This window comes from Sebastes umbrosus, chromosome 4 (assembly GCF_015220745.1).
Source record: "Sebastes umbrosus isolate fSebUmb1 chromosome 4, fSebUmb1.pri, whole genome shotgun sequence".
Lineage (NCBI taxonomy): Eukaryota > Metazoa > Chordata > Actinopteri > Perciformes > Sebastidae > Sebastes > Sebastes umbrosus.
Genome location: NC_051272.1, coordinates 12,915,655 through 12,938,314, shown reverse-complemented (window position 1 = coordinate 12,938,314; position 22,660 = coordinate 12,915,655). Strand labels below are relative to the sequence as shown.

At 42.6% G+C, this 22,660-nt stretch overlaps 1 protein-coding gene across 2 annotated transcripts in view; it reads right to left on the bottom strand.

Moving 5' to 3' along the window:
* Positions 1-22,660, bottom strand: part of mapk8ip2 (mitogen-activated protein kinase 8 interacting protein 2) — a 40,824-nt gene that overhangs the window by 1,938 nt on the left and 16,226 nt on the right. Inside the window, exons 2-13 of one of the 2 annotated variants that reach the window (XM_037767069.1) lie at positions 20,707-20,812; positions 12,628-12,867; positions 12,453-12,528; positions 11,516-11,617; positions 8,799-11,016; positions 8,437-8,648; positions 6,280-6,355; positions 3,954-4,126; positions 3,756-3,865; positions 1,867-1,989; positions 1,661-1,731; positions 1,481-1,579 (exon numbers count right to left, since the gene is read on the bottom strand). In XM_037767069.1, coding sequence (XP_037622997.1) covers positions 1,481-1,579; positions 1,661-1,731; positions 1,867-1,989; positions 3,756-3,865; positions 3,954-4,126; positions 6,280-6,355; positions 8,437-8,648; positions 8,799-11,016; positions 11,516-11,617; positions 12,453-12,528; positions 12,628-12,867; positions 20,707-20,812 — 3,606 coding nt within the window. Of the gene's footprint in view, positions 1-1,480; positions 1,580-1,660; positions 1,732-1,866; positions 1,990-3,755; positions 3,866-3,953; positions 4,127-6,279; positions 6,356-8,436; positions 8,649-8,798; positions 11,017-11,413; positions 11,618-12,452; positions 12,529-12,627; positions 12,868-20,706; positions 20,813-22,660 lie in introns of both variants that reach the window. The other variant, XM_037767068.1, reaches the window with a different exon arrangement.

Here is a 22,660-nt window from a genome sequence, read left to right as displayed (position 1 = left end):
GAACAACTCTCGCTGAATCAAACCAGGGTGATTGTTTTACATAAGTTCTTTCCTTGTTGTTGGGTCTATTCCACAGACAGAGCAGGATGTGAGGCTGGTAGATGATGCCCAAACCATGCTCTGCTGCCTGCCCTCGCTCCATCCAGAGACACTGTGAACGGCTGAATCCGACATGACTAAGCTTCCACACGTGCACACACATACAGTAAAGGGCTATAGTGCGAAATAAACCTGGATCCAGTTGTGTAATGCTCCCAGGCTCTGGAGCTCCCTCCCTCCACACATCCGACAGTCTGACACTATTACAACATTCAAATCCCACCTTCTGTTTTATTCCATCTCATACGTGTCTGTCTTGTTATGTTTGCTCTGCTGGTGTTTTCGAGTATTAAGGCTATTTTATCTTTGTAAAGTGTCCTTGGGTGTCCTAAAGGTTGCCACCAAATAAAATGCATTATTATTATTATTACTATAATACTTATGTTACAGTACTTAAATATTTTTTGGGAGTATCTGTACTTGAGTTTTTATATTTCTGCAAACTTTCACTTTTACTCCACTACATTTCCTAAATAAAATGTATACTTATACTCCAACACATTTCCCCTAAGCATCTTTGTAACTATTGCAAGCAAGCATGTTTGGAGAATCAGAGGTCCTAGCTTGCAAGACGGATCATTCACGTGATGGGCAAATGCCACTCGATTTCCGCTCAAGTCCAGGCAGGCTGCATGTCAGATCAGGCTACATGCGACTACAAGGGAAGGAACAACTGGATTTTGTTCTTTAAATCCTTTAAATTGTGAAGACCTTGTTTTTCTTCAAGTGTAATGTAGCCTCCATTTTTAAGGTGTTGTACATGTTCACATGTACATGTTAAGTACATGATAAGAGGAATAAACTTCATAAATCTCGCTTTATAAATAAATCTAGATTTGCTTGCTTTATTAAAAGCATTTACTTGTACTTTACTTTCAATACCTAAGTACATTTAATATCTGAAAATTACTTTTAATACTTTAGCACAGTAAATATCAGATATTTCAAGACTTTTACTCAAGTAATATTCTAACAGATGACTTTAACTTCTACTAAAGTCATTTTCTGGTTAAATATCTGTACTTTTACTCAAGCTGGGCTTTCACGTACTTCATCCACCACCGCCTGGATCACTTATCCAGCTACAGATGAGAGTGATTGGTAGTAAAGATGCACTTTAATCCAGGACTTTGAGATCAGACTACAAAAGCAAACCATCAAAGAGCACTTCAAATATGATGTGCAGCTAAATAGTTAATGTTTCCAATCTCTTTTAAGGGCTGTTGGCATGTTCAGCATCTTGACCATTAAAGTGCATTTACAATTTAAGTGGAGTAAATATGTCAAAACAGACAGAAACACACAAAGATGTAAAGTCATTACTGTGCCTTGGTATACATTTGTTGTAGAGTAATTGATAAAATTGATGATTTGCACTCACCCGACACTCTCTGCTACAGGTCGCATGGACTCCTGGGATACAAACACGTGGCAAGCAAATCTGTTCAGCATTGGGTGCTTAGTGATGAAGCCGAAGTAGCTGCAGAGAGGAGAAGAAAACAATGTGATGAAACCAGTCAGATGTCACGCTGTACGCTGGTGACACGACATGTTTGTTTACCAGTTGTTCCTCGGATGGCATCCACAGAACGAGATGTTCTTCATCTGGAAGAAGTGACTACACCTGTCATACTGTAGATGGAGAGAGATGCAGAGACACGTGAGTAGAAAGAAAAACAGCATCAAATCAACAGTATTCCATATTAAAGGGATGGTTGACTTTGTTAATTAATTGTCTATGTAATATATTGAATCATTTGTCCATACCTCATCGAGGGCGTCATATTCATCCTCCAGGCTCATGATCAGTTTCACTCCTTGCAAGCTGATCTCCAGCTCACACAGAGAAGGAGGTCGCACGTGTACCGTCCGTTTCCTCGATATCGCAATCTAACAGGCAAACAATGTTTTCATGTCAAAACAAAACATAATTTAATGGTGCATACAGTCAGGGTTGGGAGGGTCACTTTGGGTTAAAATGCAATCCGTTACCTGTTAAAAAAAATGCAATCAGTAACCTAATCCAAGTATCACCATATAAAAGTAATGCATCTGATTAAAGTGACAATAGGCAGTATATTTTTGGCAGCATTGGGGAAAAAGTCCATAATAACCTTTCAGCATATTGTAATTCAAGTGTTCTGAGAGAAAACTAGACTTCTGCACCTCATCATGGCTCTGTTTTCAGGCTTTAAACAATCTAGCCCGTGACGGGGGACTTTGACCAATCACAGGTCATTTCAGAGACAGAGCGTTCCTATTGGCTGTGCTCCGGCTGGTGGGCGGTGCTTGGTATTTCCTCAACTGATCCCAACATGGCTGCTGGCTCACAAACTTTCTCATTTTACAGCTAAACAGTACACTACAAGATGTTTTTGAAAACATTTGAGGTGAGAAATAGGCATTACAGCAACAGAATATTAATTGATATTTGATCAGCGCTGCCCAGTTTGACCGTTTGATCGGAGTTTGTGAGTGATTGACAGCTGCTCAGAGACGGCAGGCTCCAGCTCGGCTCTGATTGGTTGGTTTCTTCCGGTCTGTGAAATCTTGCAGATGCCATTAGGAGCACCGGAGGACACAGAGGCACATGATTTTTTTCAGATTATCTGTCAGGATATAGTTTTATAAAACTAACTTTTTTTTCATATTTGCTCCATTTCTATACACTGCAGCTTTAATTTCCATTACTTTTGGATCATCTCAATACTGAATATGCAAATAAAGACAAGAGAGAAGAAAAAATATTTAGTATGTAAAGCAGAAAAGGGGAACAACATCACAGTACAGTACAGTTCTGCCTTTCAGCTGTGAAAATGCTGTCATGATCCAAAGATTCCAATCATTTAGCACACGTTAAATTAAATTATCCTACATGCAAATTTCCCGGTTTGTCCTGTATTATGTTTGCTGAGAAAGTTGAAGCTGTTCACTCATTTCCTACCAACCGTCTTTTCACGCTGGGATGCCTCTTGGCAAAAAGAATAATCTTGATGAACTGGAAACTGCGGATACCATCCTGCTTTGTGATAACTGACACTGTACTGTGATGTTGTTCCTCTTTTCTGCTTTACATACAAGATGATGATGAATTTTTCACCCGGTGAAAGCATTTCTTTTTTACTAACGTGGGCCACACCACCTACCTCTACCTGACGGCTACCTCGCTGATCTGCTGCGGCTCGCACGCATGTGCCGTCCACACAGACACAGACAGAAGTGTTGTAATGTGTGCACATCTAAATAGTATATCATTCTTTATTTTAAATGTACTTAAAAATTGTAATCCTGCTAATAATCCCCATTTTTACTAAATGTATCAGTAATCAGATTATTTCTTTTTTCTGTAACTGTAACAGATTACAGTTATCTTTTTTTGTATCTTTATAGGCCCTATTCACAGCAGCCATGCCTGGTAAACACAGGTGTAATTAATAACAATAATAATTATGGCCCTGATATTGTGGCTCACTGGAATGTCTGCGACACTAAATATAACGGGACCATAATTCATGTTGTAATGTATGTATGTAAATACACCTGTGGTTACGCTGTTCCACGTAATCCATTACTCCTAAAGCCTGCATACAGTGTATAGCACACATGCTTGTGTCTGTTTTGTGTGTGATTGCACATCTGTTTCCCACGTAGCTTACCTTCTGCATGGCGGCGCAGAGAATGCCGTTGCCTTGGTGATAAGGTACCTCAACAGACCCCAGAAACTGAACGCTGTAGGTCTCAATCCATGCTGGATTTCTCTTCATTCCTAATGTGGACACATACATACAGAACATGTGACTCTTCTGAGCTTCACTGTGAGACAGAGGAAACAACAATCAATATATATAACTCACCCAGCAGCTCCTTAGACTGGCCGATGACCTCATGGGCGTAGAAGGCAGGAAAGATGCCCCTCTCCCCTGTCCGCATGTTATAGCCTCGGTACCAGTAGTCATCCTCCTCTTCCTCCACATATAAAGGATCATCCACGTCCAGCTCCAGCTCATCTGCATGTCTGGGAATGAACCTGCAGGGAGCAGCAGAGAGAGAGAGAGAAAACCTCTGTTGAACGTTGTGTCCTTACATGGTTTCCCTGCTGCTCGGCATCCTATATAGACTGGAGTTAATTTGATCAGGAAGCATCTGTTTGGGTCTCAGGTGACTCCCAACGGGGAGCAGAGAGAGAGGAGGGATGAAACAGCTGACAGAGAGAGATGGTGGGGTGGGTGGAGAGAGACAAAGAGCTCTAAATGTGGGGACGTACTTACTGAAAGAGGATTGTGGCAAAGCAAGTACATAATTATATATTCACAACATGTACGTGTATACAAGGGAGGCACATGATGTGATTATTTCTGGTCACCCTGCAGCTCTCGAGCTCAGCTGCAGCTTGGACATCTGCCTCCTCTCTAACATAATTAGTGAAACCTCGAAGAAATGTTGTTTTGTTTATCGACACAAGGACTTTTTCCTCCCTGACACAAAATGGTAATTTGAATACTAGAGCTAATGACATTCACAATTCAATCCAGCCCACCGTTTTTACAGTCGTGTGAGGGAGCTGGAGAGTATCCCTCCTCACTAAGGTGAAAAAAGACTTGCACACATGCATATTGACTGTATAAAGTTCGACAAAACAGACTGATACAGGAAGTTCATGTCCGTTTGCGCGTTCACGTGGAGGGTCCGCCATGTTAAGTGCCATCCCAAACCAGTCAGTGGGGAGTGGAAGGTGGTGATAAAACCCTCCGACAGCGAGCTGCATCGACACCGACTTAACCAGCTGCAACGGCGTGTTGTGTTGGAACACGCTCCATGCGACTACCGGTACAAACATTTACTCGTAAACTGCTCAAACTAAGATAGACATTTAATTGATTTTACTTTATTGTCATACAAACGTTATCAACTTAAAGAAAACAGATTGTATTTAGAATCAAATATACCCTTGTCTAGTCAAAAAAACGGTAGACATGTTCATTAGATTGTAAAGGATTGTATATTTATACATATATACAACATATATTTATTATTTTTTACTCCAATTGGCAGCTATTACCCCAAGATTTATGATATCTTCAACTGTGCAACACTGATTTAACAGTAATAATTTAGTGCAATAATTCAGCTTTGCCATAATCTGGTTTACTCTGGCTTAACACTGCATTTATTTATACAGTACATTTAAACAAATATTCATATTTATATATATTATTCTTGCTTTTTTACACACTTAATGATAGAACCTATTTTTCAGCATTATAATTTGCACTGTTATACATATTTATTATTTCTATTTGCTTATGATTTTTCTATGTTTATATACGTATATAAATTTATATTCTAAATTGAGAGCAAAACGTAACTCAATTTTCCCCCGGGGATCAGTAAATTATTTCTGATTCTGATATTTATTCATTTCCTTGCCGGAGAGATGGAAGTCTGTCTCGAAGTGGCCGCTGTATTTATACCCTCCACCTTAACGGACTGGGAGGGTCCAGGCTGGAGTTGGGCCTGAGAAAGCAGCCACAGGACTCCAGCTGATGTCAATTACCTCGTTAGGCTGTACCAAGTAGCCGGGGAAGAGAGGGGGGAGTGAGTCAACGTTTCTTTGTTAAATTGTCTTCTGTTTGATAATTCTCCAGTTTATTATGCATTTTATTTAATCTGTATTAGGTTATATGCATGTCTATTTTGTATATGGTAATATTGGTAAGACTAATAAATTGTAAATATATTACTTTAATTTATTATGGGTGTGCCCTTCCCTGTTGGTAGAGACCACAGGTAGATATACCAGGTGGGAAAGCAGTGTAGTGTCAGAAGGGGTCAGGTTGAGTGGCATGTCAGCCACAATCTGCGACACCTGTGAAACGGTTTCTTTTGTCCATCTGCCGACTACCTGTTGGTGAGAGTTGTGGGATTTTTTTTTCAACTTGTATCTGATCACAAGTTAAAATCAGAAGTCTGAGTTTGACTGTTGCTGCTCATTTCTCCACCACGCTTTACACCTCAATCCTGCTGGCTTTCATCCTGTTCGTAAGGGGTCACCACCTCAAAACCTTACAAATCCATGAAAACAACTTTTATTGTTTGCAATCTTTTATGATGAATCTGCGTTTTGCTGTAATTCATATGTTGTCCCATTATCAAAAACGAGCGTACTGTGGATTGTCTTACCTGTAGACTGCCCTGTGTGTCTGGTCCCTCTCCTCTCCATTGATGGTACAGGAGAAAAGTCCAAACGACTCTGTGCCTACATGGCAAGAAGACACCAGTTAGATTATTTTTAAGGCCCTGAAACAACGTTTTTCAAATAAAACTGAAAGCTAAATGTCCAAAATAAAATACACAGAATAATGTTTTTCTTAACTTAACTTGTTATTTGTTTGGGGAACATCCTCAAGTAAACTTAATGTGAGGAAGTCTAAATGGAAGTTAATTGGATTTGTCAAAAAAGAAATGGCAACGAAAGGCTTTGTAATGAGCCGTTCATTATGCAAATCAGCCTTCATTAGGGATATATGACTCTTGAAGCGAGAGCACTGATTGATGATGGATGTACTGTACTGGGAGGCAGAGCCCTCCCATAGGTCTTTCATGGGCTCCCTGCCAAATTTAGATCACATGGGCACGGGCATCGATCGCAGGGACGTCCCACACCAATACACATGGACGTACTGAGGAGAGATGCTGGACAGTGCTGGCTTTCCGATAGTTGTATTATCACTCTTTCCATCCACCACTATTGGTTTTGTGTTATCAGCCCTACTTGTATTAGCTATTACAGCTGCTAGACTGCTATTGTGGCTGCTTCTATATCTCTCTCTCTCTCTCTCTCTCTCTCTCTCTCTCTATCTATCTATCCCCCCAGCCGGTCTCGGCAGATGGCCGCCCGCCCTGCGCCCGGTTCTGCTCCAGGTTTCTTCCCAGTAATCGGGGAGTTTTTCCTGGCCACAGTGCGCTTGGTGGATCCTGTTGGGTCTCTAAACTATGGTGTACGGTCATAGACCTGCTCTATATATAAAGCATCTTGAGATAACTTCTGTTGTGATTTGACGCTATACAAAAATAAATTGATTTGATTTGATTTGATTTGATGTTCATGCATCATGCTGACAGTGATGAGTTAAACCCTAATGCGGTACATTTATTATAAGGACCCTGAGTGGACAATTTTAGCTATAATGCTGCTGGGCCATAACCTGTAGGGTATATCATTTATATTGGCTTAAGTTAAAGGAATAGTTACACATTTTGGAAAACACATTTGGTTGCCGAGAGTTAGATGAGAAGATCAATACAACTTTCATGTGTGTACGCTAAATATGAAGCTGGAGTCGGTTAACTTAGCTGAGCTTAGCATAAAGACTGGAAACAGGGGAAACAAAAAGTTTTGGTTTTATGTGCATTTTATGTGCTGAACTTTTAAATTAAACAAGCAAGTATAATGTGTAAATGAGTGAGCTTTAGAGGCGCTAACTTTGGAAATAGCCAGGGTGGCTGTTTACCCTTACTTTCAGTATTAATGCTAAGCTAAGCTAACCATTCCCTGACTGTAGTTTCAAATCTCATTGACCAATATAAGAGTTGCATCAATCCGCTTATAGTGATCACGCCTGTCTGGGTCAAATTGATCACTATAAGCGGATGATTATTATAACCACATTTTTGTTGTTGTGCATCATTTCTCATGCAGATTACCATCTAATTGACATTTAGATATTTGTATGAAACGGACAGCTTCACCATTTACTGGCTCATTGCCAATTCTCTGCCTTTTCCCCTCACTGTGGGTGAGACATTGCCGTTTTTGTCCGGCTCTGCAGCGCAAGAGTGCATGCAGAAGGGCGCCCCTTTGCCGGGGCTCCTCGTTCCCTCGCTCGGTAGCAGCATGGAGGGAGACAGGTGCCGGTCTGCATGTGTGCTGCAGAGTTTCACTTTGGGGGCATTATGTGACCAGGCATTATCAATCCTCCTGATGAGGGTGTTTTCCCGTGCGCATTCGTTTTTAACTCAGAAAAAAATGGCTTTTATTCCCGTTATGATATCAATGTGCACACAGCACAGGAATTCAGCCGGACGGCAGGCGGCCTGCGAGGCAAAGTATCAAGGGAGTAAAATAAACGGCGTTTGTATAAGAATGAATCTGCCCCAAGCTTTTTGATCCATATAAGCAGTTGATCACTGTAACCGTGATCACTGTGAGCGGTTTCCACTATGTATTTCCCAAAAATGTCACACTATTTCTTTAATCCCTAAAAATTACATCTTTGATTGCACGTACATATCTGAGAGTTTTCCAGAAGTGTTTGAATAGCCTTGTGTGCGACTTACTGGAGGAGCGGGAGGTGCTGTTGACGAACACATTGAGGAACTTCTTGGAGAATGGGAGGTCGGCCTCAGGGGAGGAGTCCTCAGAAGAACTGAGAAGTTCTGGCCTCACATCGTCATCATCATCACGACCATAGTCCACCTCTCCCGTCCCCAAAGGCTCCTCGTCACATAGCGTGGACAGCTCGCTGTCATCACTCAGAACAGATGTGCACCTGAGAGGACAAGGTTCGTCCATTTCAAATCTCAATTTAGGGCTAGACATCTACGAGAACCGTAAGACTGTCTGATTTACCACTAGAAGGCACACCCTACGGTAAGTAAAGAAATGTTATACAATATTAGAGCATCATGTCAGAGCATACCTCCTGAGACTGACTAGTTCCAGCGTCGTATTCTCATCCACCACTAGCGTGTACTTCATGGAGTCGTAGGCCAGTTCATCATCTTCGTTCGACGGCCTCAGAGCCAGATCTTTCTCACACAGTGGGAGGTCATGGTCAGATAAGGGACGGTCTTGCACACTGGAGTCAATGGGGGGTGAACTGTCAAGCTCCAAGTCACTACCCCGGTAGGACTGCTTCGTCATGCCACCCATGAACGGGTAAGAGTCTCCGTCGTCCTCCTCTTCGTCATTGTCTGTGGAGTAGGTGAGGCTGAAGCAGCGGTTAGTCTGGGCGGTGGGTATGTCCAGTGTCAGGCTGTGTTTAACCTCGGTGATACGCTCAAGAGAGGCCGAGGAACGGCCCGTTGACTTGGGCTCAGTCTCTCGTCCTTCGTCCTTGTCGCTGACCACGCTCTCGCTGAGGCTTGGCGAGTCCAGATCCTTCCTCCCCTCCAGCATCATCAAGTCATTATTGGGCTCTTCGTCTTCCTCCTGTCTCCTGGCGTTCTTAGATTCTGTGAAGTTCTTCTCAGAGTCTTTAGTGGTATACGTGGTGGTTCCCCTCACATTGTTTGCACAGTGCTCCAGGATCACAGGGCTTATGTTGTCACCAGTAGGGTTGTTCATATACAGACAGGGACTTATCACTGCTCCTTCTTTTGAAGACTCCACACTCTTCCTCCTCTCTCCTGGCTCCATCATATCCTTTCTGTACCCTTCACCCTCCTTCTCTTCTTCCTCTGATCCCTCCATCTCTGATTTCTTCTCTTGGTCCTCATCATTGAAACCATCTCCTTCTCCGATGTCTGAGGATGGTGAGATGGTGTCCGACACAGAGACCTTCCTCTTGAAACAGTCCTCGGGACAACTGATTGGGTAGGAGCCCTCTGAGATCATCCTGTTGACCAGGTTGCTGAGCAGCCACGGCGAGTCCGAGTTCTCGCTCAGGTCGTCTTCGCTTTCTGAATCGGAGTCTCCCTCGCTGGTTCCATCGTATTCATCTGCATTGGGGATTAGCCTGGGTCCCACTGGCAGGTAAAAGGAGCGTTTGAAGCTCTCTAGACTGTGGTCTGGTTCTATCTGCAGCACCATCTGTCTGGACAGGCTGTCTTCACAATGTTGGGCCGGAGGCAGAGTCTCGTCTGGGTCAGCCTGGTGCTCAAAGGACAGCTCGTCGTCCACACTCTGCAGTCCCATCAGAGCTTGCTCGTCATCGTAGGTCTCAGGAGGTAAGATGGGCGAGTCAACAGGGGATGGCGTGGCAATAGTGGGTGAGGGTAGAGGCGAAGGAGAGGGAAGAGTGGACAATTCTTTGATTGGGTCAGGCTGGCCCAGAAGTAGAGACGTTTTTAGTCCCACGATGCCGCTGTCCTGCTCTAACTCTGTATCCAGGTCCAGTTCCTGGTCTGATGTGGGCGAGCTGGCCTCCTCAATGGAGTTGGTGAGGTGAGACGAGCGCCCACTGCTGCTGTCATCACTGGTCAGGTCCAGCTCTGTCTCTGAGATAGAGGAGATCATGTTGGAGACCACTGGACCGCCACAGGCAAACGCTGCCTCCAGCTCCCCTTCAATGTCAGAGTCAGAGCCCGGAGAGCTGAGGTCCTTGTCCTGGTCCGAAGTCATGTAACCCCGCTGGTTCATATCTGCTATCCCTGGGTCTGAGGACGGAGAGGTGGAGTCGTTAGCTGCTGCCTCCATGGCGGAAATTGCTGCGTCGGAACTGGAGTGGTCAAGAGCATCTGAGCGGCTGGAGGACACATAGCTGGAGAAGGAGGCGGGTTCAATGGAGGGGAACTCCACATATGATGACCGATTCTCCTTACACACCATGTCGTAGGTCTCCTTACACATATACTCCACCTCAAAGTCCTTCTCCAGCTCCTCGTCAGACAAGGGTGTATCGGCGCCGTCGCAGGGTCCCATTGGTGCGGTGGATGACAAGCAGCGACTAGTTCCATCCGGGTCTAGGTCATTCTCCGGCTCCACGCCTGACTCACTGGTGATCGTGTAAGTGTCGGTCGCACGCCTGTTTGAGTGTTTGTGGTTGTGGTCGCTGTTGAGGTCGTGGTCCACCTCCGTGTCTGAACACTGGGAGTGCTCGTCTACAGACGGTACTCTGGTCGTCTGGATCGAAGGGTCTGCCTTTGGCTCAGTGACATCACCAGAGCAAGGGTGGGACTTGTGTTGACCAAATGAGCCTGGGAAGATAAAAAAAAAAGGTGCAGAGAAACAAGAAAGGCCGTAAGAGAATAGAAGAAAATAGAGGATGAAATAGAGGATAATGAAGAAGATGATGTAGAGAATGCAAAAAGAGACTATTAAAATATAAATTAAAAGATTAAGAATAATGAATGAAGAGATTTTTCTTACATTCATAATCAGTTTAAAACAGAGGATATGGGACGAGCAAGTTGAGCGAACTCCTCTTCATTAGAAACACTAAAGTAGACTACTGCAAATGAGTGTTTTGCCGAACATAAATGCTACCGAACAAGTCAAGTTCACATCACTTCACTTCATTTCACATCACGGCACTGCACGACACTGATGAGGATGGAATGAGCTCTACGCTTGCCGGGCTGGCCTTTTTGTTACCGTATTCGGGCCTCTCCCGCCTGTTGCCCTCCATGTCGCAGAGGAGGGGCCTGTGAGGGGATTGGGGGTTCCCGCCCTCCCCTGCCTGTTTTGGTGGAATACCTTTGCTCTGGGACACTGGCGCCTGGGTAACTGGAGAGTCTGGACACTGGCCTGTCACATGGCTACCGTCATCCAGACATGAGTGGGTTGGAGACAGACGACCTGGAGGTAGAGAGGGTATTTATTTTCTGATGTGTAAAGGATCGTTTATAGTAGTTGAGCTTATTTTAAACAAGGCGAAAATAAACCTGCCCATCCGGAACAATCACTTCACAAATTAAAAACTTCAACAACAACAAAAAAAAAGAAACTTAAAATACTAATACTAACCTAATATGATGTGCCTTGATTGTTGTGGCAAGTTATTATTTTGTAGGTTTAATTGTTTCTTTCTAATAGCCTCACTTGAGCCAATCCATGTAATTCTCATAAGATAATACAACTTGAGTTTCATTATGTTGAATGTGTGTTATTATATTATTATATTTTGTCCATCCTTCCAGAGAGTCAACAATTAACCTAACCTGCATTTCTTTAGACTGTGAGAGGAAGCCAGAGAACCCGGAGAAAACCCGCGCTGTGAAGCAGCGGTGCTAACCACCGTATCACCATGGCGCCATATATTATATTATATTATATTATATTATATTATATTATATTATATTATATTATATCAAATTAAATTAAATTAAATTATATTATATTATATTATAGAAAATCGTTCAAGGGATGTCCCCTTGCTGATTCAGTGTTGTCCAGATAAATGAATTAGTGTTGGTTAAGATCCTGCTTCTAATGTATGAAAAAACGATGTATACACAAATTCATTACGATTCATACGATTACGATACGACGAATACGATTTACCAAAATCTCGCCAGTCAAAATAAGCAGCATCTTTTGTGAGGTATCATGTGTGGTTGACCAACAAATGAATACAATGAAAACATAATATCCATAGTTCAGATTAATCACAGGTAGTTAACGATGTATTTACCCTGTGAGGTCTTGCGTAAAGAGTCCTGCCAGCTTCCTTTCTTTGGGGACAGACTGCTGTTGTTGTTCAGTGAATCCTAACGAGAGAAGAGAGACAGGGAGATATTCAACAACGTTTTTATTAATATACATAATCTGTGTTTAGTTGTTTAGGACCAGAGCTTCAGGCGGCTTACCTGTGACACAGCAGTGGTGAGGTTCAATGTGGTGGGTCGGCTCTTCAGAGTGCCAAGAGTAGGAGAGAGAGGAGGAGAGGCAGAGGGGGACGGGGGTGCATCAGGGTCAACCTCATCATCTTCGTCCTCTTCCTCATCATCATCATCATCTTCGTCGTCAATCATCTCAAACTCCTGGAAGTCATCCTGGAAGGAGCAGATTGGGTGGTGCATGTCGCTCTTCTCCAGAATGAGGGAGTCCTACAGGAGGAGAGAGAGAGAAAGACTTGTAATGGGAATAAAATAAAAGTTGATTTATGTTTTCACATAGACTGTAAGAAGTGGACGGAGTCACTGTGACGTCACCCATTGCTTTGTGGACTAAGGCTTTGAAGCCTCTAGTTTTTGCCATCGTGTTTTTTTGCAACCAGAAGTGACACGAGAGGGCGGAGCTAAGTACAACCGAACGCTGAATAAGACATTTTTAGGCAACCGAAAGATAGGTTGTGTCTATAAGGTAACCCACGAGTTGAGAAACTCTCACGAGATGGTTAAGGTTAGGCATTGACCTTGAACAGTTAAGGTTAGGATAGGTTATCGGGCAGCGAGTCTAGCAAGAGTTTTTTTTATTTTTTGCCAGATTTCACAATTTGCGGGTTACCCTCTAGACACGACCTTAAAGTTTAATAATGTGACAGGGTAGCACATCCCAGATTTAAAATCAAGGAGGACAAAATACCAACATTTCACCCGTTTAATTGGCCCACATCACAAAAGACATGTGGGCCAATTAAACAGGTGAAATGTTGGTATTTCGTCCTCCTTGATTTTTTTTTTGCTTATTTGACTGTTGGTCTAGCACTCCACCGGGACTCCCATTGTTGAAGCACAACCTCCTTTACCAAAACACAACCTTAAAGTTGTAAGACGAAAACGCGGACTCCCAGTCCAGCAATGCTGTGGTGGTGAGCTTTCAATCAAAAGGTAGCCACGCCCTAAAGCATACCCTGCTTTATGGTCTATTTGACTCTAAATGGGACCATAATTTACTAATTGAACATCAGCTGTATTGAAGAAGACTTGAAACTAGCGATTGAGACCATAAACTCATGTTTACAATGTTTACTGAGGTAATAAATCAAGTGAGAAGTAGGATCAATTTCTCATAGACTTCTTTTTGCAACCAGAGGTGTCGCCCCCTGCTGGCTATTAGAAAGATTGCACATTTAAGGCACTTCCTCATTGGCTTCACTTTTCAGACCCGGAGGTTTCCCTCTATGTTTTCACACCTTCAGCATATTTCAGATAGACTAATTACAGCATCCCCTGTTCTAACAGCAGAGGGGAAACTATTATGTAGAGAGCCAACACAAAGGGAAAACCTTCTATTAACTGCACATTACTTGATTTTTCATTTAAAAGCGTTGCCAAGAAACCGGCCTGTCTGAGAGATGAATAGAACAAGCGGGAGCCCAGATGGACAGCATGCAACACAATGTTCTTTGATTACACAGAGGGCATTTGTAAAACACAGACACACAAATGAAATCACTGTAGTGGGCAACTTTGCAACAGAAGTCACATGAACAACCACAGCACATTTTTGCTGATATGTTTTTTTGCTGCAGCCTCGGGTCTACTGTGTGTGCACCCATGAATACATGTGTGTGTGCGTGTGTGTGTGTGTGTGTGTACATAAGATAGAGGAGCTAAGTGCAGCCATCATCAGCAGTGCTGCAACCTCCCCATGAAAAGATAAAGGTGAAAAGGTTGAACCAATTAAGTCGCTAAATACGTCAGTCTGCAGAGAAGCATGCAGAGAGCAGAACAATGGAGGAGTCTTGAGGATTGACTGTTTGGAAGAGAAAGGAGAGAGAGAGAGAGAGAGTGAAAGACAAAGACGAAAGAAAAACATAGGAGGGGCAATGAAAGGAGAGTGGATCAATCAGAGCCTCTCAGGTTTCAGCTGGTTTACCGGAAAGCAGAAGAGGTTTAATAGCCTACACATCCGTGAGCGTGTGTGTGTAGCTTTTACGTTTGCCAGTTACAAGGTATATTGATGGTGCGAGGTCCATAAAGTAGCTTATTGACCCGCATCTCACACCGTCTGCTAATCAATCACACCAGCATCATCTCTCTCTGATGAGCCTAAAAGCACTGAGTGAATCGCTAATATTAATAAAGGCTGCTACGTCATTGTTTGGACACTGCCGCAAACATTTGTGTTTTTTTTCTTTTTTTAAATCAACTCTTCCCGACTTTGAATTCGACCATGCAAACACAAGAATTGATTTATCTGGTTTGCAGCTTGAACAGCGCAGCAGTTTCTCTCGGTGCAGTCTCTTTAATGGAGGAATCAAAGTTCGCCCTGTCGCCCGTCCAAGGCGATTCTGCTGACGCCTGGTGCATCCGCTTTATGCCACAGCAACAGAAATCAACACCCAATCTATTACCGAGAGAGTACACATGAAAATGCCTTACTTGTATCTAATTAACTTATCTGTTTTTCTGTGATTTAGACGTGAAGAAGTGTTTTGAAAGGAACCGTGTAGGAGAAACCTTTCAATCGATCATTATATGCATTCTCACTTCATAATCGTCAATGCTGTTTTCTTCACACTGACCCATTATAATCCATCACTGGGGATATGTGACCTATAACTCCATGACAGTGTAAAAATCCAGAGATCCATCAGCAGGGGTTGTGAAAATGCCACATCTTCCTGCCTTTATAGGAGATTAATCTGCACCGTCAGGAGACACCCTTTAGCGAGGCCACCTGACAGACGGGCAGGCAGACTTAAAGAAAAAGAGAGCACTATAAATAAGAGTTGTGTGTTGGCGAGAATCGATCCTCATGGTCTCCGGTTCCCAAGGACATCCCATCCAGCCCCGTGACTGTCCCTCCGTTGTCACCCAGCAGATTTATGCAGGCGTGCTGGCAGGGGAGGTGTTGTGAATGAGTTACACATGCAGAAGCACTGGAGAGCACAATTGCAGCCAATGGAAATGAAATTAGTTGAAAGTTAAAATGGTTTCCTCATAGGCACGCCCAGAGAAACTGCACCGCTCCACTGTCATAAACACACTTGTGTTCTTTGAACAGCTCTGCTTACAACTAACAATTATACAGTCATTGCATGCTCCTCAACAGCAGCTCAATTGGCCAAAGAGATATCACTGTAACAAAAAAAAAGATAAAGGCAGAGCAGCTTTTTGATCTCTAATTAGACCACAGGCTTGTTCGGCGTGGGTAATTCTGCCGCTGCTGCTGCACATCAGAAGATCGTGAGATGGCAGCTCCACTATACAGCGCTGTCCTCAGCAGTGCAGAGAGGAGAGGCTTCGGGTTGAACTGCGAAGGCCATCTTGCTTACTGAGCGGACCAGCTGACGGATGAGAGAAACAAACTGAGGACATGATCCTCAAGTGAACATCGACTGCATGGCTTTGCGAACGAAGTGGACGCCAGGGACTCGTAAAATCTCAGAGAAGGATGTAGTCTTTTACTGTACGATCAACAGAAAACAGGAAGGATCTAGTGGAGGTGCAAAACATCCCTACAGAGACCGATATACAGCTGTTGATTGTCCATGAATGAAATGCTGCTGAATTACTGCAAGTGTGCAGGAGTTATCTGCTGGCTGAGATCATGTCGCAGTCACTTATTTGGCTAGGTGTTGTATTTTGGAGTGGGTCTTTTTTTAGCCACATTAAACCTGCAGTAGGCAGAATGGTTTTGCCATCATTGGGCAAAAATTCCATAATAACCTTTCAGCATATTGTAATTCAAGTGTTCTTAGAGATAACTAGACTTCTGCACCTCCTCATGGCTCTGTTTTCAGGCTTTAAAAAAATCACAGGTCATTTCAGAGAGAGAGCGTTCCTATTGGCTGTGCTCCAGCTGGTGGGCGGTGCTTGGTATGTCCTCAACTGACTTCTACATGGCTCATCACAAACGTTCTCATTTTCCAGCTAAACAGCACAGTACATGATGTTTCTGAAAACATTTGAGGAAAGAAATAGGCATTACAGTAACATAATATTGGTTCGTATTTGATCAGCGCTGCCTAGTTTGACCGTTTGATCGGAGTTCGCGAGTGATTGACAGCTGCTCAGAGACGGCAGACTCCAGCTCGGCTCTGATTGGTTGTTTTCCTCCGGTCTGTGAAATCTTGCAGATGCCATTAGGATCACCGGAGGACACAGAGGCACATGATGCTTATCTGATTACCTGTCTCATGCACTACTGTCAGGATATAGTAACCGTTTTATAAAAATAACTTTTCATACTAATCTCCATTTCTACCCACTGTTGCTTTACTTTAATTCCTGGCTACACGTGGTGCATGATTGGCTCCATACACACCTCCAAAGCCATTAGTCTTGGATCACTTGTTAAAATAATGGGAAAAGGGAGATGTTTCACTATTTAATACATCTATGCTCATTTAGCTCACATCCTTATCATAAATGAAGCTATACCTCCATAATCATCATGTCATATCATCCCAAATGTATCTCTTACATTCACGTCGTTTGTGCAATGATGGTATAAACAGTGTCTGTGTGTGCGTGCACGTGCGCGTCCACGTAAAGCCCATTTACCAAATGCGTCTCGTAATCTGGGTGAATTTTACGCCGGAGCGTATGACAGATGTTGATTAGTCGCCCATTAATGGCGACCACCCAGTGAGCGATGGCCTCCATCTATCAGCGTATCTCTCAATTTCCACATTTCAAGCTAGCACCACAGCTGAGACACAGACACCATTGCTCTGAATTATGCATGCGCTCATGGCGTTCAATCGGGGCTCTGGAGAGACGGAGATGGATGTTAGAGAGACAGGAAGTGAAGAATCAGAGGCGCAGCAGAAAGCAGCAGGGCGTGTGTGTGTGTGTGTGTGTGTGTGGGGGGACTCGGAGGAAAGACAAAAAAGGGTGGGGCTCCCTCTGTTGTGGTCTCTGCTTGTTATGTTGATAGGCTGGGTAAAGAAAAAAGAAATAAAGGTCAAGGAAAGAAAACAAATCACACGGTTGAAAACACATTGTCAAACCTAATCCCGTCTGACATCACGGATAGCAGGAAAGGACAGCCTGAGCCAGGAATGCTATAGCAATTACCATCTCCTCAGAGATATCAAATCAGACATCGATAACAATCCCATGTGGACGATGTTTAATTGCCTGTCTTCAGCTTCATGACAGAATAAGCTATTTTAAGGCATCGTGTTTATCGTTTGCATGCATGTGTGTGTGTGCTCCTGTCATAAAGGCTAAGTACTGATCTAAAGGGTTATGCAGATTAAGACCTGAACCCCAAAGCGAATTGGAATTAATCAGAGCCGAGGATTGGGGCCGGAGGATAATCTCGCTGTTTAGTTTGGCTGTTCTTCCTAAACATCAAAGACACGCTGCCCGATATGGCTGATTCATTCTGACATAAAAACCAGAAGCCTCTCTCCTCACCAGCAGAGGGAGGGACTGCTGCTGCTGCTGCTGCTGCTGCTGCTGATGATGATGATGATGATGAGCTGACAGAGTGTCACCAACCCTACTGATGCAGGCAAAATCAAATACCATGTGAAACACCCCGTGCACGAAACTCTCTGTCTCGCCTTTCATTCTCTGTTATGTAGATGTATACGCACACACACACACACTCTCAGAAGGGCAACTGGGTGTGTGTCCTATCCATCCCATGTCAGCAAGATTACTTCCTCTGGGCGATGATGTAACGTAACAAGGACCGACGCTGTGCTTTCTTGTTTGTGAAGCGAGCAGTCAGGGCTTCTGCTGATGTGTGTCTGTAAACGCATGTGGGAGGAAGGGAGGGAGGAAGAAGAGGCCACTGATGCATGATTTACTACTGTATGACCTCTCTGGCACCAGAAAAAAGGGTAACACAAATTTAATGGTAATTAGGTGATAATTAGCAAGTACTGTATTTGAAATTTCTTTGGCATTACTGCCAATAATTATATTCCGCTATTTCCCAATAGCTGGTAATTTATTTAATACACTTCCAGGAAAAGAATACAAAGTTAATTGATATGCTTTATTCCCATGTCTGCTGATAAATAGATAATAATTAGCAAATAACTTATTTGAAATGTCTCAAAAAGCTCCCTGAATCATGACATTAGCTACCAGGTTACATGTGTGCAGACAATAAGTCACACAACGGTGAGATTTGTGCTGATCAGAAGTGTCTTCTATTAGCCGCTTCTCAAGCCTAAGGGCCCTATTTTACCGATTATATGCTATTTTAGCATATAATTATTAAATAATGTTTATAATAAAGTAATTTTCGATCAATTTTGAGGCAGTGGTTCCAAAGGAATTTTAAATACTTGCTAATTATCACCGAATTACCATGAAAAATGAAGTGTTACCAAAAATAAGTCTCTCTTCCTCTGGAGGTCTCCTCACATGCTACGCAAACACAGCTTTGTTACAGAAGGGCTTTGCTCGCTATCCATTATGTGTTTTGTCAGTGGATTAAAGTGGAGGAAGCAAAAATATCTAGCACAGAGCTTAGCCCTCAAAACCAACCATCCCTGAGCTAAATCCCCTTTCCCAGTCACCTCAGCAGGCAGAAAGAGAAAGAGAGAGAGAGAGAGAGAGAGAAAGTGAAGGAAGCGAGGCTTTAAGGGGGAAAGGGAGCGGAGAGGTGGTAGGGAACAAGGGAGGAGGGAATCTGAGCTCTGTCTCCAAGCAACACTCTGCATAGCAGGGAGGGAAGGGAAGACACATGGGAGGGAGGGAGGGAGGGAGGGAGGAGGAGAAGGAGGTTGTCTCTGCATAGCAGCAAACTGCACTGGGTCACCCACCCTCTGCTGCAGCCGTGGCTCCACGCCACCAGCATAAAACATTTACATCCCACAGGATGGAGAGAGCGAGAAAGACAGAGAGAAAGAGAGAGAGGACATGAGATAATAGTTCTTAGAAATTGAGTAATTAAGGTCTAAGCTGGTCGGACATGTGGGATGATACAGCTAATGACTCAATTATTTGCACACACTTCATAACGCAGCGACTTGAATAGGATGCTTAGTGGAAGTGCTACTTGGAATTTCTATTATACGCCGAGGAGTTTAGTAGTGAAAGTATGCTGTGTGCTCGGATCCAGTATCCATGTATGTATAATGATGATCTGTATGATTATCAGAGTACATGGAGGATTCATTCTGTTCACCAAAGCCATGCATGTTCCTCATTTCGTCCCTGGTATTATCATATGGATGTCTGAGGTTTATGGTCATTACTGTGATGACTGCAGTGCTGGTAGCTTAGATAAAAAAAATTCCAGAGCTACAGAGATGCTTACATAAGATAGCTATATGCAAATAAGCAGTACACTAAACAGCAATGCAAACCAAGTCACTCCTTATCTTTCTTTTTTTCTATCACCTTAAATACATCACTTATCAGCTCTTTCGCACTATAGCTTGCTTGAAGTTGCACGTTTCTCTCCTGTCACTGCACTTGCCATTTTTCTGCCTGTATTTATCTGCAAGTTGGCATTAATGAACTATGATAAGAATTCACCCAAAGCCGACTGTTATCGGGCCATTAAATAGGCGTTATCGGTGGCTATGTGGGTCAATGGGGGCATAAGACACCTACTACATTGTAAAAGTTAAAGCTAAACTTAGAAGCAACACGTTTTAACATGTAAAACTGAATGAAACGTTACGTTTTGAATTACTACGGTTGCTAGAAGTCACTGTCATGCTTTTTTGTACCTTCTTTTGGTGATCTACGAGTGAATCCATGATAAAAAACATACTAGTGGGTGTAGTAGGCCCCTACTGACCCATATCTATGGTGCTTATAGTGACCGATAACACCTATTTAATGCCTTTAGCTACAACATTACACTACAACATTCGGCAGAAAACTGAATAATACATCGTTCTAAAACATTTACAAATCATACAACACTCAAAAGTTTGCAAACAGTGGAACAACTTGCACGGTACACATGTCCAGTTTGTGTTTTCACATATTCAAGACACACAAAGCACAAAAGAAAGGAAGGAAAGGTCAGATTTCAATACAAGAAACAACATAACAACAACAAAAGATGGCCCCCACCTTCTCATATGGATCAGAGTCATAGTTGAGTCCAATCCCACAGTCATCTGTGATTTCAGAGAGATCCTCATCGTCAAACTCCTCCAGGCTGATGTCGTGGGCGGGTCTGGAAACACACCAGAAACAGATAGATATTTATTAGTCCTTTCGGAAATTCATCATGTGCCATACAGCAAACGTCAGATAAATAAACAGACAACAGTAATACCACAGACGACAACAACAACAACAACAACAGCAACAGAACACCTCAACATTAACCTGATATAGACCTGTTCATCACATCATTAAAGTGCTCTACTTATCATATCACAGGGTCATAAGGTGCAGCATCCTCACACACAGGTTCAGTCATTTCTTGTTTCACAGTTTGTTCAACAATACAATACGGGTAAGCACAAATGATTGCATGCGATGCACCCTTTACCGTCTGCCTGATGGTAACAGCTTGTATACACTAAATAGGGGATGCAATGCCTCTTTAATAATCGCCTGCCTTTTCCTCACCACTTATCTTTATGCCATTTTGCTGCTGTCCAGCAATTTTATTGGACATATTGACTCTTTGTTTTTATTATTCACTGACAACGTAAGATACCAGGCAATAAAACAGAAAGTTAAAATACTCTCCACAAATGAGCCATCCCTTATAAAAAAGAAGTATTCTTCAAGTTTATTTTTTCAAATTAAATAGTTCAAGTATATTCACAAGGATATTTTATGTAATAAGTATACTAATATCAATGTACTAGTAGTATACTTGTAAATGTACTACTTCAATACTTCTTGGGACTAAATTGGCCCACTTTTTAGTTTATAAATGTATACTTTTAAGTATACTTAAGAGTAGTAAACTTTGAGTACACAACTATAGTTTACATCCAAGTTGTATTTTATACTGCAACTATGATATGAACTATACTACAAGTGGACTTATAGGTATACTGTTAGTTATATACTTGTAGCCCACTTTTATGAAAGTACACTTTAAAGTTTACTCTCAGTAAACTACTAGTTTAGTTTTTACTGCAAGTATAGTTGTAAGTTTTCTTTAAGGTAACTTACAGTACTTTGTCAAATATACTTTTCAGTATAAGCTAAGTATACATAGACTTTTCTGTATACTTGTTGGTATAAGCCAAGTATACTTAAGTATAATTTTGTTAGGTGTATCTCTGAAAGTACATAAAAAGTAAACTGAAAGCATACTATCTTATTTTAAGTTTAAAAGAAGTACACTAATAGCACACTTGAATAAACTTCTTTTTCGCAACGGATAGAAGAGGACCAATATACGTCTGTCCACTCAAAACTGTCTCAGTTTACGCATGAAATATAGACGCTGCAGATCTTTCTTATAGAGAGCAGCTGTGTTCGAATTACATGACAGTTCGGAATCTATTATTGTTCCTAAATATTTATAGTCATCTACCATTTCAATACCCTCCCCATCGATAGTCATTTGTTGATGGGTGTGGGAGACAGTATATTCACTACCTGTTATGAGAACACTCATACCTGCAATATGTCTGTTTTATCGAGCGCCTCAGAGGAGAATTTCTCATTTCTTTTATGCCCACACAGTGAGACCTGCTCTAACTCACGGCCTGTCACCTTCTATCTGCGCCTCAGTCACTTATATACTGTACTGGACAGAGGCTGCCACACACCCACGTCCTCTGTCTCCTCTTCCCTTATTATAACAATCCACACTAACAAGATGGGACACCTCAGCAACACATAAATACTGCAAAAGAAAATTCAAATAAAGATGGATAAATATCATAATGTGAGCTGTGGGTTGGAGGGCAGTGGCCTCTTAAACCAGAGTTTCTGAACTTCTATTTACAGCAGCAGCAGCAGCACACTACAGCAGGGAAGTGATTAGGCTCTATCTCATCTTTGTCCCATTAGTTTCAGCAGGCTCTCAGTTCTACAGCAGCTAGCTCGCTAT